The sequence below is a fragment of the Cololabis saira genome, chromosome 13 (genome assembly GCF_033807715.1).
Source record: "Cololabis saira isolate AMF1-May2022 chromosome 13, fColSai1.1, whole genome shotgun sequence".
Lineage (NCBI taxonomy): Eukaryota > Metazoa > Chordata > Actinopteri > Beloniformes > Belonidae > Cololabis > Cololabis saira.
The window spans coordinates 35,212,792-35,228,918 of NC_084599.1; the positions used below are offsets into that span (position 1 = coordinate 35,212,792).

The following is a 16,127-nucleotide window of genomic DNA, read 5'->3' on the forward strand; positions in this document are numbered from 1 at the left end:
GAAGTAGTAACCTTTATTTTATTTACAATTACTATACAAGGCTTAAAATTGCGGCGATCGTCACCGCGACCCGAGTAATTGGATTTGAACGGGAGAATCGGTGCAGAACGTTTTGTCGACATTATGGGTTTTGGAGAAAATTTGCAAACTTAAATTTGGCAGACTGTTTTAGGTACATGTACATATTAAACCGTAACGTTATTGACACACATGAAGTGAAGAAGTGGGGAGACTGTTTAGCCAATCAGAATGCAGAACACAATGCACAATGCAAATCTGTGAAGCAGCGAGACCGTGAATAGATGAGCCGCGTTATAGGATATAGGATTAATATATATATATAAGTGTAAGCCATTTACCCAGCCAGCGCTAGCCGCGAACGGCTTTTCGTTGTCATCTATGGTCCGATACAACTCTTTTCCTGTTACTCGTATAATTTTCCACGACTAAAGCTGGTGTGTCTCTTTGATACACGAGCCGTTCAACTTCATAACACGTCATCAATTAGGTCACTCTAGAATTTTAAGTAAATAAGTCACACACTCTTCAATTCATTTGAAGTTATTTGTTTGCGTTTAGGTAGGCTATATTTGCATCTGGTAGAATATATTTTTGGCCACCAGAAAAACAATGTTTGACCCCGCCTTTATTTGGGAAGGGCGTTTTAATATAAAAAATATTTATCTATGACTGGCGGAAAATTGGGACCGGCTGCAAATTGGGACTAGGCCATTATTATTATATTATTATTATTACTAAGTTTTGCGGTCGTTTTTTTTTGAGGAGGGGGGTTATCACTGCTATTATTTTATTAAATATGCATTTCACAGTTTATCACCTTTGACTTGTTTTTGTATTCTTCTCCAGCGTATCCCTGTTCGTCGCCAGTCGGTTGGCAGGCTGACACCAGGAATGGCGGGCGGTGCTGTGAGTCACGTTGATAATCGCTGTGTTTTTCCCGTCGTTATACGGCTGAAGCCTGTTTTAAATGTTATTGGCTCTCTCCTTTTGCAGCAGCACTTCTATGACGAAGATGACAGGATGGTTCCCAGTACTCCCACTCTGGTGGTGCCTCATCGACCTGATGGTTTTGACCAGGCCATCCAGTAAGTGTCACAATCGCTGGTTAAACAGTTTAGCCTTTCAGCTCAAATTTAAGAGGTTTCACAAAAATATGGTGTTTACTGTTCAGCCAGTTTAATACTTTTCAAAAGTATTCGGTCAACTGATCGAAAAGGACTTGATTGTCTTATATTTGGAATATAGTCATGGATTACTGGGAGGTACTAACTAACAACACATGCCTTGGGGGAATATAAATCCCCATTTCTCTTCTTATTTTAAACATTTTATTTTCTATATAATCTGTACAAAAAGTAAAACTAAATCTGTATACCTATTATAAATGTATATGGGTTGGTTTCTGTGTGTATTTGTATGAAGGTGTACATGTATGAGTGTGTATATGTATACATAATTAATTAAGTGTTAAGTTTTTTGTGTTAAAGATAAATATTATTAGTGAAAAATAATGTATTACAGTGAATTTAATAGCTAATTCAATATTGATAAGTAGGCCTAATGATAGTTTATGCTTAACTCATTGATAAGGTGTGGGGAGTTAAATAAGCATTACTTCTTCCTGCTCCTTTTTAGATCAATTATGTGTTATCTATTTTATATTTTGTAAATGTATTCCTATATGTCTGCTACTGTCATGACTTTTCAGTTTCTTTCCTTTTGTATGCTTTTTTACTTCTCTGGAATAAACTACTTGTACTCTCCTCTACTCTATATTTATTATACACTAGATATTATTGCATGATGAGCAGCACTGCATATATTGTATGAGCTTGTTCTTTTTAATTACAAGCTTTTTTTTTTTAATTGTTTTAGCTTTTGGGAACCATCTCACAAGTACTTGTGCATGAGATGCTTCTCTTGAAGCGTCAAGACATTCATATTTCTTTAAAAATCGAGGATCAGGAACACGAGAAGTCTTACTGGACCTCGTCTGTTGCAAGTTTCCACACATCCTTATGAAGCCATGTGGCTCATGTCTGTTTCAGTTCTCCCCAGGTGACCGGGGTCCCTCGCTTCCGGTTCGGTCCCCCAGAAGACATGCCGCAGGCCGCTTCCTCCTCTCACTCGGACCTGGGACAGCTGGCGTCACAAGGAGGTGCTTGTTCTCGCTATTATCTTGCAAACATTATGCTGCTTTACTACCGAATGTGACGTACGCTGAGGTTGCTTCGGTTTGCCACAGAGTTGGTGGGAAGTAGTAATTGTCAGTATTTTGTGTCGCATCAATTTAAGTAGTTTATGGTGCTTTTCCACTAGTACCTACTCAGCTCGGGACACCTCGTCCCAGCTCCACCCGCTTTGTCCTCGTTTGTTTTTCCACAGCCAGGTGAGAAGTGGGCGGGTTGGGGTGAAGCAGCTGTGACGTACTCGATTGCGCAACTCCTTTGTTTGTGTCGGCGCTGATGAGAAAATCAGCTGGAGCCGCCAGTGGCTGAGAGTAAAACCGAGCTTCTGGTGGATCTGATCGTTCCTTATCGCCCGTAGGGCTGGGGATCGATTCAAATGTCAAGAATCGATTCGATTCAGAATTGATTATCAAGATTTGATTCGATCCGATTCGATTCCGATATTGATTTGGGTTAGTGTTATTAAAACTGTTTTTTCAGCTGTTGCATGAATTATATGACTGTTATGCAAAATATTACTACTAGTATTATATTGAGATTAAACAGCAAGTATTGCAGCTAATGATGCTGTAAGGACCAATCAGCTCCCAGAATGCAAATAGAACTGCTTTCAGAAACATCGTGGGTCAGAATTACCAAACAGATCCAGGGCAGCAAACAGAGACGGATGAAATCGGTTTTATTTTTTCCCACATTCCGTTTTTATTTGTTCCATTTTCGGTCTATTTTGGTTTTTAATTTTTGAGCATTTGGTTTTTAGCATTTTTTGCAAATGTCACCCCAAGACAGTATATAAAGTAATGAAATATAGACAATTTATGCAATTATAATCTGTAAAGATCTGGAGGCTGATGCACACCTAAAAAAACTTGAAAAACAGGTGCGTTGGAGTAGGTAGGAGTGAACAAAGGAAAAAAAGGGGTCTCCCGCACACTGTCAAGTCACTTGCAAAAGACTAATAAAGCAAACAAACAACGTTTCGATCCACAGGTGTGGACCGAAATTATATTATAACACTTTAATGTTTTCATTAATTTAAACATATTTAAAGGCAAAAACATGGCACCAGTTATTCTCGTGTCCAACAAAACATTCCTTTTTTGGGGATAAACAAAAAAATAACCAAAAGTTGTAATGAAATGATGAAAAGGAATTAATATGAGAATCGATTTAGAATAGGGAAATCGATTTTTTTCAACACAGGCCTAATCACCCGTCTACATCCCTTTTTTTTTTTTTTTTTTTAATTCTCTCGTCAGCCACCAGGTTTATGAACATCTGCACCTCAGAGTTGGATCACCAAACAGACGTTTGCGCTGTATAATAAAATCGCCGCGAGCCGCCAGTCGTTCTCGCACTGACTCCCCGCTTCCTGATTCAACCATCTGACGGCCCCCCGACCAATCAGTGGCGTAGGTAGAGTGATGACGCCAGATCCAGGGCCAGCTCAGCACGCTTAGAACCTCGGCAGCCTCGCTACAGAAAAAGTATTTGCTTGGCACGGCTCCACCCGTCTCGGCCCGTAGTGGAAAAGCGCAAGACGGGGGCGTGGCGAGTAGAATCGCGCTGAGTAGGTACTAGTGGAAAAGAGCCATTAGAGTTGGTTAAGGAGGTCACTGAAACCTTCACTAGAAAACAGACGTTTGTCATGTAACACAGGAATAAAACATTGTTACATGCATCTCAGTTTTACTTTAACTGCAGAGTGTTTCTCCTCTTCAGGTCTTGGGATGTATGAAAGTCCTCTGTTCTTAGCTCACGACGAGGAGTCTGGTGGACGCAGTGTTCCCACCACACCACTACAAGCCTCGGCGCCAGGTATCAGTTCATTATTTCTGTGTGTCATCATATTTCGAAGTTGGGAAACTGTTTTTCTAAAGATAAGATAAGAAGTTAATTTGTTATTTATTTTGGATTAAATTTCTTCTTCCAGTAACGGTCTTCTCAGAGGCGGCCCAGTCTGACGCAACAGAGCACGCCTCCCAGTCGGTCCCCACGGTGAGCACGTCCACGCCAGCCCTGGTGGTGCCGGCCAGCACCGGCGAGGAAAGAGACGACGTCTTCCTGGAGCCGGACACTGATAGGTGATCCTCTCTGCCCTCTGACTCCTCTTCTGGCCCATAACAACTCCTTCTTTATTATTATTATTTCTTGATAGTAAAATTAAAGCCGGATTCACGTCATTTTTTCCACTGTTGGCAGCTTGAATCAAATATTCTACCAAAAGGAAAGTTTACGTGGGTGACTGCCTTTAAGTTGATAAATGGCACATCTCTTTATGCTCGTCACTCTTTGCTACAATTTAAAGTGGTTCACAGAACTCACATATCCAAGACTAAATTATCCAGTTTTTAGATGTAGATCCATGTTGTGACAAATGTAAGAGAGAGGAGGCTTCTCTTATTCACATGTTCTGGACATGTACCAGTCTGGAGAAGTTCTGGAGGGAAGTCTTCCAGACTTTGTCCCTCATTGTCGGTTTGGACATAGAGCCCAACCCTTTAGTTGCTCTCTTTGGTGCCATGGAAGGCTGATGCATGACTGAGCCTGGCTAAACGTCGAACCTTCATTTGCTTCCCTGCTTGCCAGACGGGCAATTCTGTTGAGGTGGAAGGATGCTGCTCCGCCCACCCACGCTCAGTGGGTGATGGATATTATGTCCTGCCTAAATCTGGAAAAAATATACTATTCCATCCATAACTTGAAAGACAAATTTCATAAGGTGTGCGGGCCTTTCTTAGAACACTTTACCAATTTTTAGACCAATGGCACCATCCCTACTTAAATCCCTTTAGTATTATTATTATTATGGTTTCCTTCTTTAAATACATTATTTAGGGTATGTTTGGAGATAAGTTTGCTTCACTTCATATTAGGGCTGGGCGATATGGACCAAAAGTCATATCTCGATATTTTCTAGCTAAATGGCGATACTCGATATATATCTCATATATTTTTTCTGTGCCTTAATTGGGGTTTCCCCCAAAGCATTATAGCATAGCATCTCTGTTAGCTTCATTTTTTTCTGAGGCAAACCCTTAAAAAGGGGGTTAGTTTTAGGTTAGTTAGTCAGTTTTAATACAAAGCCTCGTGCCAAATGTCACACAGGTTCCTTTATTAACAGAGGTCTGCACAATATCAAAATGTATAAAACAAATGAAATAAAAATAAACTGCCTGCAAATATAGAATAAAAATGCTTCTTGAATAAAATAAAACAAATATCCCTTTCCTGCATAACAATTAAATTAAAATACACTGCAATTAATACAATGTAGACAGTAACAGGCAGACTTTTCCACTGAGGTTGACAGTTGTGCAAATAACAAAACATTTGTGCAAATCTCAAATAAAACATTTAAGTCAATTTGTCACAAAATAAGCTATATCAAAATCATTTTTAAAAAAATGTAAAAAAAATAAAAAAATTTTTTTTTTTTAAATCGATATAAACGATATGTCTCGTACCATATCATGTTTGAAAATATATCGATATATATTAAAATCTCGATATATCGCCCAGCCCTACTTCATATGTATTTTCTGCTGCTCACTTCATTATTCAACTTGAACTGAAACCTGACTTCCAGCTACTGTTTTTGTTTTCTATTGCTCCAGGAATGATGTACCCTCTACTGTTACACAGCATTTACCTTTGTGCAACCTGACTTGTTGTTGTATGTGGGGGGGGTGGTGGGAGGGCTAAAATGGGGGCTTGGATGCCTGAGCATTTCACAGTTCTGCCGTGTCTTTGTATGTGCATCTATTTTTGTGGGAAAAATCAATAAAAATATGTTTGAGGAAAAAAAAAAAGGAAAGTTTACGCAGGTGTCTTAAGTTCCCTAGAATGACTTGAGATGCTTATGTGCTGGTTTCAGGGCCAGTGCTGAAGCGTCAGTAGATCCTGTGGCATCCCAGGAGGACGTGGAGGAGTCGAGCCAGTCCCCCGACAAGCCCAGCCTTTCCTCCACCAGCCAGGAGCCTTCCTCCAGCTCTGCAGGTACATGCACATCTCAGAACTGTGACCACGTCCTTCCTGTGAAAACTATCCGTACTAATATCCCAGTAATCTGTCCTGCCTCACTAGATACAAGCAGCGCTCCACCCAAACCCTCTCGCCCTGGACCGAGCAGACAGCTGCAGCGCTGGCCGGAGAGCCGCGGTGGACGCATGAAGAGAGGAGGTAACATGTTTCAGGGCAGACGTGGTCCTGATGGAGCGTTGACATGGATAACTTGTTGAATCTGCTCACAGATGCTTCTACATTCAGCGTAGAGTGGGCCAGAATAAATTGAAAGGCATAAATCAACACAAGCATCGTTTTTCACTTCTGACAAATCATTTTTGACATTTCATTAACTGTTGTGAAAGAGGGTTGAAGTAGTAAATGATGTGGGCCTAGTTTTATTACACCATGGTGTGAACAGCAGGAGCTGCCTGATGCTTTTTAATGGTTTTCTCCGGGGGTGGTTTTCTTTTTTAATTTAGTAGAAAACAAGACAATTTGATTCTGAAATACGGCCTCATATTAGTGTTTCACACTGATTGTTGTAAAAAATATTTATAAATCTTTCTTTGAAATATACAAATGAGGTGATAACTGCCTTTTAAAAATAGAAATCTGTGTAAAGTGCTTTTTTTAAATCATTGGTTGAAATGAAAATAATTTGCCTTTAATAGATTTGACCCTTTTTAGAACTTTTTCACTTTTCTAAAGTTTTATAAATGCTATGTCCAAATACTCAGCAGCGACTGGTTTATTGAATAAATATGAATTTATTTACATTAATAAAACAAAAATGTATCTAAAAGTGCATTTGGACCAGCAAAATAAGAAAAGTGTGTCTGTGTGTGTGACATGAAAACAAATCATCTGTTTGTTTTTTTTTTTATTAATAATGTTTAATTTATAAGGAATTTCTGGAGGTACTGCTACTGACTAACAAATTATATACAATGTACACATAAATCATGACAAAAGCATATTGTATTCTTATAAAAAACTCACAGAAAGCTTGTACTTTTTCAGAATTCGGTCTTTAATGACAACTCGATAACAGCAAACATTGACATACATTCATTATGTTCTCATGAATACAGTTCCTGGAGCCATTTGTACAGAATTTACAACAGTTTAGCAGGTTTGACTAAAATTATGTTCAACACTTTTGCAGGTCAGGCCTTACCCGGAAGACGATTTGCAAGATGAAGCACTAACCAGAGGACCGGACAACCATTCCCATCAGAACCACAGTTCATCATAGCGATTTAGATGTTTTTCTTTAAAGTTGGATTGTTTTGTCCGTTTTTTGTTGTTTTTTTTTTTTTTTCTTTTTTTGCCTTGTTTCTCTCAATGTGCTTAGAAAATATCTTTTTGTACTCATGTGAGTTCAAGCTGAAGCGGTGTGTTTTATGAAGATATAATAAAGTTAAAAAGAAAACCGTTGTAAAAGCTGTCTTGTCAGACGCTGATCTTCTAGGATTTCTTGGGACATTTGAAGACGTCGCTGGTCTGAGGGGCCACGTTTGGCTTCGGAGGAGCGATGACGGGGCGTTGGCCGTCCAGCCTCACGCTGTAGGACTTGGCTGCAGAGTGATCGGAATAATTAGGGAACAGGTTAGGAAAATAATATTTATATTGAGCATCTCAGACATGAATGTCTTTGCAGTCAGACAAGTGAAGTATTCTTTTAAGTTTAGTGTGGAACAAAGGAGAGGATGAAAACTGCTAACAGATTAAACACCACCTCAACATTCGTTTCGTCCAGGTCTGTTATGTTTCAAAAGCTGGGTTTCACCTGATTGTCCAAATTCATGATGTACAACAATGGAAGAAAAGTACTTTGGGCAGGTTCAGATCTGCAAAGTGTTGGATGCTTAATTTTCGGAAGGTGAAGGCTGACTTACTTCTTGAGTAGACGACGTATTTGTACCCGTCTGGTTCTCTGGTGCTCGGCACAGACACGGCAGCCGTTATGGTGGAGGGGAAGCCCCTCCAGGAAGTACGGATGTTGATGGTTGGTTCTAAAACTGACACTGGAAAACAGAGTGGAGTCTTATTTGATGCACTATAAATAAACTGGATGATTTTTATTCATTTATTCTTTCTCAAAATACCAAAAATAAATAGTAGATCATCTCTGCATCCTCCTGTTTATCGGTGGCATCTTCACATGACTCTATAGTGGAGTATAGCTATGATGAGCTGAATTCAATGCATATAATTCGAAGAGGTTATAGTCGATCTGCAGTATAAAACAGGCTGTGTTGTTAATAGGTGTAAGAAATGGAGCACATATTGGGGGACTGATGCAAGAAAGGCATCTGAAAAGTGCTGTATATTAAGACAGCTTTCATTCTGAAATAAAATAGGTTTCTCGATCAGGCATTCGGTGCCAGGAGTGATCAGGATCCAGGGCCAGACATGTTGGTAGAATCATAAACCATATAAGTTATTGTGGCAAATGAAAATAGCACATTTGGGTTCCTCAAATAGGCCTTAATGAGAGCAACAAGCCAAATCACTTATTTTAATAAAACAAAAGTTTAAAAATGTTGGCCATAGATCCTGAGTATTGCCTCATTAATTTGTTGTGATTTCTCCACCATAACTAACGAGCTGCTATCTGGTATAAACTTGTTTATCCAAGTTTGAATATGAATTTAGCTACAATTAAATTTCACGACTCATAGATACAAATAATTCAATGTTTTAGTTGATTATTTTAGTGGATAATGTCAGAGGGATGGATGATTGTAACATCGTTCTGTAGCAGTGTTGTTGGCAGAGATCTGTTTGAATCACAGTTGTGAATGCTTGGGTAAAGTAGATATTCGGTATATTATTCCTAATAAGTTAAGGAAAAAAGAGAAAAATCAAAAAATAATGTTTGTTTTCTTTATCTTTGCTTTTGGGGAAAGTTGTATATAGTTTGGTAAGTTAAAAAAAGAGAGCGAGAGAAAAAAGATTAAAGTGAATGGTTAAGATGAGTCAAAAACCATGAATACTTCCTTCAGTACTTCATATATTGGCCATTATGAGAAATTAATTGAGTTGAAATGTTTAAACTCATTAAATAATTAAGTTTCTGCCAGAAAAAATAAATAAATCAGTTGAAACACTCAACAGTCCAACAATAACAATCCCACAAATCATGCACGAGCTGTTTGTTTTCACTTATTAATGACGCAGATCTTTTTGCCGCCACCAGAATGAGACACTTGTCGTCACTGCAGCGGGAACTTGGAGCCGAGTTACCGAAATGCTCAGCCAAAGCCCATTTAAGATGAAACTCGATATCAGTTTGAACCCAAAAGTGGTTTTGCAATTCTGCAAAGCTGTTTGAAATGTTATTTCAGTTTCTCAAACTTTTCATCCACAAGTTACCTGCTTGCCGAACCTTCCGGATGAGAATGGTTTTCATGGGATAAGTGACTTTCCTGCCACATTTCGAGGTGGTGCCAAACTGGTATGAGTATTTCTGAACAAATCCCCCTGAAAGAACCAACCAAGAGAACAATAATAATAATTAAACATAAACACGGAGATCCAGCATTTAATAACGACCAGTAAAGAGGCCCGGCATGTTTCATTACCCCTCTTGAAGAAGTAAACGGACTCTCCCCTGCTCCGGTACTGAGGCACGGACAAGGCCGCGGTGATGTGGCCCCGCAGGCCACCAAAGCCCGTACTAACGACTCTGGGAAACCCGGTGTCCAAAACATCATTTTCAAACCTCCAGTACTGGCCTCCCTGCACACGTGATGCAGAACACGTTAGCTACCCCGCATTGAAATGTGAAATATTTCAGAACTACATTCGTGTAATTGAATCACTCGACTTACTTTGAAAATGTATGTTTTGCCCTGGCAGTTGCAGCGCGTGAACACGGTGTCGATGGGAGAGGGGACGCCCCACACATCCGTAATACCTCGGGCCGGACCTGGCACCCTGTTTCTGTCCAGGGTCCAGAAGTAGTGACCTGTGAACAGAGGTGTCAAAAGTATTCACATTCATTACTCGGGTAGAAGTATAGATACTAGAGTTTAAAAATACTCCTGTAGAAGTTGAAGTCAAGTTTTTTACTCAAGTAAAAGTATAAAAGTACTGGTTTCAAAACTACTTAAAGTATAAAAGTAAAAGTAATGTAAGGGGGAAAAAAGCCATTAAGGACAAAAGCCATTGAAAATGAATGTATCTTAGTATAATGTAAATATATTAAAGAACCATATATGTGTACTATTGAGCATTAACATGTGTTTCAGAGAGCAGGAGATATGATGACTAGTTGCCTATAAGTATTGTAATGGTGCAAAAAGTCAAACTTCAGAGGCATGTTATCATTTATCCTAACCTTTATTGGAATGTACATCCAAGTTTAGTTGCAGGAATCTGAGGGAACGGATGTAAGAACAAAACTGGACAAGAACATCTGAAACAACCACAACCAAATTCACTCTATCCGGATGGAGCAATTTAACTGGATAGTTTTTATTTAAAGGCCGAAATGAAATAGAATAACGAGGCTGTTTTTAAAATGTAAGGAGTAAAAAGTACAGATAATTGTGTGAAAATGTAAGGAGTAAAAGTAAAAAGTCATCTGAAAAATAATTACTCCAGTGAAGTATAGATAACCAAAATTTCTACTTAAGTAAGGTAACGAAGTATTTGTACTTCGTTACTTGACACCTCTGTCTAACATCCCTCCAAACAAAAAGAAAGAGTAATTTAATCTCTTCGAAATGTGAAATGTGCAAATCAACTGGTACAAACCTCTAAACACCGCGATGGTGCCGTTCCTCAGGGTGGTCATTCCGCCGACGGGCCGCCCGCTACACAGGTTGGTGTCATTGCTGTCATCTGGAGAAAAAGAAAACCATCTGATCGAGTAAACAGGTTTATTGTTTTAAGGCGGAAACCCAGTCTGCTGCAATCAGTCAGCTCCCTATTTCATATATTTCTGCTCCAATTTTAAAAAAAGAACAAAAACAAAGTCTCTTCATTTTTTCTCCTTGATTTTATGAGGAACTTTAAAAGGTCACGTTTTATTGCAACGGGCCGGGACGAGGCTCTGTCCGCCCACCGAGGTCATAAAACCAGCATGAAACCAGTAATAACCGACGAGTCACGGACACTGAACAGACTCCTGGAAATAGTGTCAGATCTGTAAAATAAATCCAACAATTCCTCGACTCTTTTTACCTTTCATTCAACTCTTATTCATGAATCAGATGAAAACACATCTCACCTCCTTGGTAGTTCCTGGGGTCGTCTATATTCACGGTTTGAGGATCCTTCCCCGGCTTGGTGTCTGGTTTAGAGGGGGGCAGTGGTTTGCTCGGGGCAGGTTTGCCCGCGGGTTTCGTGGTGGGCTCAGATACCGGTGGGCTGGTTGTCTTCAGGGGGGCTTTCACTGGACTGGAGGTCGTGATCTCTAGTGGCACGTTGCTACGCGTGGTCTCTTCGTTCACGGCTGCTGTGGACGAGATGGAGGGAGCATCTGTTGCCGGGTCGTTGTCAGTGTCGGAGATGGAAGTGGTTTCCTCTGGGATCGCCGGTGTTGGGTCTTGGGTGTCCATCGGTGTGACTTCTGGCTCTTGTGAAGGACGACTGGAGGTCACGACCTCCGGGGCGTCGGTTGAAGCTGCAGGTACCGTTTCTGGGACTGAGGGCAGAGCTGTCCCTTCTGTGAGATCTAAAAGTTAAAAAGAGAGTTAAAAAGCACGACTTTCGTCTTAAAAAGGTCATCATAAGATGCACCGATGGGTGTCAAAATAAAGTTCTCTATACTGAGCAGCACATACCTGCTGTTGGTTCTTCAGTAGTGGGGGAACGGGTGGAGAGGCCGACATCGTCAGCTTTATTTGGCTCTGTTGTTAGCTCCAGAGTGTCTGGACCCAGAGTGGGATCGACAGGAGTTTGATCCTGAGCATCTGGACCCAGAGTGGGATCGACAGGAGTTTGATCCTGATTATCTGGACCCAGAGTGGGATCGACAGGAGTTTGATCCTGATTATCTGGACCCAGAGTGGGATCGACAGGAGTTTGATCCTGATTATCTGGACCCAGAGTGGGTTCAATAGTTTGATCCAGAGCATCTGGACTCAGAGTGGGGTCGACAGGAGTTTGATCCTGATTATCTGGACTTAGAGTGGGTTCGATAGGAGTTTGATCCAGGGGATCAATTGTAGAGAGTCCGTTCCCACTGCTGCTTTCTGGGGTTGTACTGGGCTCCGGATCCTCTTCATCACCGGGATTTATCTGGTTGTCTGTATCTATAACGGAGTGGTAGATGTTGGGTCTCGGACTCACTGGAAATGTTCTCTGTTACATTTACCATATACAGGACTGTCTCAGAAAATTAGAATATTGTGATAAAGTCCTTTATTTTCTGTAATGCAAAAATGTCATACATTCTGGATTCATTACAAATCAACTGAAATATTGCAAGCCTTTTATTATTTTAATATTGCTGATCATGGCTTACAGTTTAAGAAAACTCAAATATCCTATCTAAAAAAATTAGAATATTCTGGGAATCTTAATCTTAAACTGTAAGCCATAATCAGCAATATTAAAATAATAAAAGGCTTGCAATATTTCAGTTGATTTGTAATGAATCCAGAATGTATGACATTTTTGTTTTTTTAATTGCATTACAGAAAATAAAGAACATTATCACAATATTCGAATTTTCTGAGACAGTGCTGTAGAGGGATTCTACTCACCATCGGTGAAGTCGTCAGGTGGGTAAGACGTTGGACCGTCCAGAGGAATTATATAGTCATCTGAGGATTATAAGGAAAACTCACAATCAGTGTAAATGTTTGGGATTGGCAGTTTTAATACAGTTTTACTAAATAAATTACTCTGCTGCAGTCAACGGATTCATTGAGAGAATTAAAAACAGAGAGAGAGAGAAAAAAAGCCTGTTTTTCTGGCTTGGTTCTGTGGTTTCCTCTCTGGTGACTGAGCTTGTGCCCAAACCTCCTACACATGGTCCCCTCATAACAACACTGCTTCCTTGTGTTTCCTTTGGCACATGAGGCTGAAACCCATTGGCTGCTTCTGCTAAAACTGAGGCTCAGCGCTGTCAGCACCCCGATGTAGCAGTCAACCACCAGCTCACTGCTCACTGCTCAGCTCCTAATGTCAGTTTTAATCATCTAAAAAGTGAGCAAATTAAACTCAGAGAACAGAGGAGTCAAATGATTAAAAAAAACAAATATAATCACCTGCATTGTTTTCATCGCCTAATGGAGGCTCATTTGTTGCCTCAGTCAGCGTTGGATCTGAGGGATATTTATGAATAAACATTAGTTGAGTGCCCTTGGAGGGGGGTTTAAAAAAATGTATTTAAATGGTAAATGGCTGAAAATTACAGAAAAGGATTAGGGCCACTGAGAAAAAAGTCAGAATTCTGACTTTTTTCAGAAACCTAAAACAAAAAAATAAGGAGGATTTTTTTTCATTTCTGGAAGAAAAAAAATCAATATTTTGACTTTATTCTCAGAATTCTGACTTTTTTCAGAAACCTAAAACAAAACAAAAAAATGTAGGGAGGATTATTTTTTCATTCCTAAAAAAAGTCATCATTCTGACTTTTTTTTAGAAATTAAAATAAAAATCCTTCCTAAAATCTTTTTTTTAGGCTTCTGAAAAAAGTCAAGATTCTGAAATTAAAGTCAGAATTCACACTTTTTTTTTTAGAAATTAAAAGAAAAATCCCCAATTTTTTTGTTTTGTTTTAGGCTTCTGAAAAAAGTCAGAATTTGGAGAATAAAGTCAGAATTCTGACTTTTTTCTAGGAGTTTAATTTGTTTTTCTTCAGTGGCCCTAATAATCCTCTTCCGTAGAAAATACTATAAGATCCAAGAGTTTTGCTAAGAAAATGTACCTTTGGGTTTGCTATCATTTATATTATCACATGAACTAGTCTTCGCTGGTGCTGTTGCACTGGCTGCTCCATTCATTTCTGTAGTAGTTATTGAGACAGGAAATACTGTCAGGGGAGACTTGATGCATCAGTGTTGATGACCGCACGCAACGCATGCCACTGTGGTGTCACTGCACATGCTCGTGTGCATGCAGCTGGACATGCAGGCTCTTTCTATCAAGTCCTTTTGGGGATTTCACTTCATGTAGTATCTGAAGTTGCCAGATCTGGACTGTATTGATCCTTATTGTGCTAAAGGAAATCTGCCTTGGTGGGCATGCAGAGTAAAACATACGTATCATTCCCGGATGTACTGCTCTGGGCTTACCTTCTGCAGCACAGTGGGCTTTGTAATCCGAACAGCACTGCTTGTATTTCGCGCAGTCAGGGTCGCAGGTACACAGCCGACCCCTCTTGAAGGATTCTCCACACCGGCCCCTACACGAGTCCGCTGTTGCACATAAAATCAGCAGACTTGAACAGGTGCTCTTGCATGCATTAAATACGTTATAAACAATACATTTATTAGGCTACTAGTTCAGAGGTGCCACTATACTTGCTTTGTCATTTCCATTTTATGCTGCATTTAATTTTCACCTCTGCACGACCTAGTTACGCTGTATCTTTTAATCCACAGCTTTAATTAAAAGTTACTGCTCAGCTGTATCCAAATGTTTTGGCCTCTGACATCTCATTAAAGGTATTGCCCTGAATCCTTCCCTGAATGCATTGTTGCATTTCTGTATTATTTTTTGTATAAAAGTACTGGTTAAGTACAAGATCTGAATACTGTCCTCCACATACCATGAATACAATTCATTCATCAAAAAAGAGTATTTTTTAAAGGGTTTGTAATGAATCAACATTCAAATAATGCCCTCATTTTTAATATCAGATGCCATTTCTACTTAATTATTAATTATAAATACAGGAAAAGCCTCACTTGTGGTGCATTTAGATTCATAATCGTCACAGCACTCTCCATACTCCAGGCAGGTATAGTCACACTGGCACATGTAACCTCTGTAATACTCAGCACCGCATCGTCCGTTGCAGCTTGCTGTTAGAAAAGAGTGTAATAAAATAAAGGGAAAAATGTCAGAATTAGGTACAGAGAGTGAGATGTGCTGTTAATGTACTCTCTTTGAAGAAAACGCTGCCAGAAATTGATTTCTGCTGTAGTTCCAACTACAACTGTAGACACAGGTTCCCCTTTGGTGAATAATTATTGACAAAGTAAACATCAGTGAGTACGACTGCAGAAAAACATTTGACAGCGAGATTCAGCGTCAACAGATTTAACAAAAATTATTTATACTCACACTCAGTCGATCCAAATTTCAAGGCACAGGCCAGAAAAGCAGCAGCACAAAGTACTTTGGAAGGCATCATGCTGTAAATCTGAGTCAAAGTCAAACAAAAAAATAAGCACCAGGCATTTCCATTTTGATCTGAGTGTAAGAGATAAATGTGAGAAGGAAACCTACCTCGCTGGAGCTCCTGGCCCAACACTGCTGGATGTTTGACTCAGGCTGCTTTTAAAAGGCAGACGGCGACGCCTGACCCCTTGTTAATTGGCGGATCTGGTCTAATTTGAAGAGGTGATGATCTCACAGGCTGCAAGGGAGGGTCCAACAGACAGTGTCCCGGTCCACACAAACAGCTGGAAGCACATCAACACACATCTGTGCCAGACAGACGACTGACTTCACACACTTCCGAGCAAAGGGAGGAAAAAAAAAAGAAAAAAAAAGTGCCCGAGTCAGTGTTTAGTCACAAATGCGGGAGCTCGACATGTGAACAACATCCGTGACCTTTGAGGTTTGTCAGATAATAATACCATTTGGGCGGCAAATGCAAAAAAAAACTGATGAGTCATCTCTCATGTAATTTGATCAAGTTGTTCATTGATGACACATGTCTCCTTACCCATTAACATGCGTCTTTGGAAACGCATAAACACAAATTAGTCGTCTATTATG

General features: G+C 39.8%; 2 protein-coding genes across 4 annotated transcripts in view; one reads left to right on the forward strand and one right to left on the reverse strand.

Moving 5' to 3' along the window:
• tprb (translocated promoter region b, nuclear basket protein) overlaps positions 1-8,279 on the forward strand; it is a 34,845-nt gene extending 26,566 nt beyond the window's left edge. Inside the window, exons 44-51 of the mRNA XM_061738764.1 lie at positions 868-927; positions 1,015-1,106; positions 2,070-2,179; positions 3,933-4,028; positions 4,144-4,294; positions 6,088-6,209; positions 6,297-6,392; positions 7,384-8,279. Coding sequence (XP_061594748.1) covers positions 868-927; positions 1,015-1,106; positions 2,070-2,179; positions 3,933-4,028; positions 4,144-4,294; positions 6,088-6,209; positions 6,297-6,392; positions 7,384-7,418 — 762 coding nt within the window. The 3' untranslated portion in view covers positions 7,419-8,279. The remainder of the gene's footprint in view (positions 1-867; positions 928-1,014; positions 1,107-2,069; positions 2,180-3,932; positions 4,029-4,143; positions 4,295-6,087; positions 6,210-6,296; positions 6,393-7,383) is intronic.
• On the reverse strand, positions 7,201-15,822 carry prg4b (proteoglycan 4b). 3 transcript variants are annotated; one of them, XM_061738765.1, is made up of 15 exons: positions 15,633-15,822; positions 15,468-15,546; positions 15,089-15,205; positions 14,474-14,596; positions 14,107-14,184; positions 13,445-13,501; positions 12,938-12,997; positions 12,014-12,484; positions 11,458-11,904; positions 10,983-11,069; positions 10,055-10,191; positions 9,806-9,962; positions 9,597-9,704; positions 8,117-8,245; positions 7,201-7,795 (listed from the first exon to the last, which is right to left on the reverse strand). In XM_061738765.1, the coding sequence occupies exons 2-15, from the start codon at positions 15,535-15,537 to the stop codon at positions 7,686-7,688; spliced, it is 2,151 nt and encodes a 716-aa protein (XP_061594749.1). In that variant the 5' UTR covers positions 15,538-15,546; positions 15,633-15,822; the 3' UTR covers positions 7,201-7,685. The 3 variants fall into 3 exon arrangements, with proteins under 3 accessions (XP_061594749.1, XP_061594750.1, XP_061594751.1); XM_061738766.1 differs by lacking the exon at positions 14,107-14,184 and having other exon boundaries at positions 7,202-7,795; positions 15,633-15,820; XM_061738767.1 differs by lacking the exons at positions 13,445-13,501; positions 14,107-14,184 and having other exon boundaries at positions 7,202-7,795; positions 15,633-15,821.
• Positions 15,823-16,127: the final 305 nt, after the last annotated feature.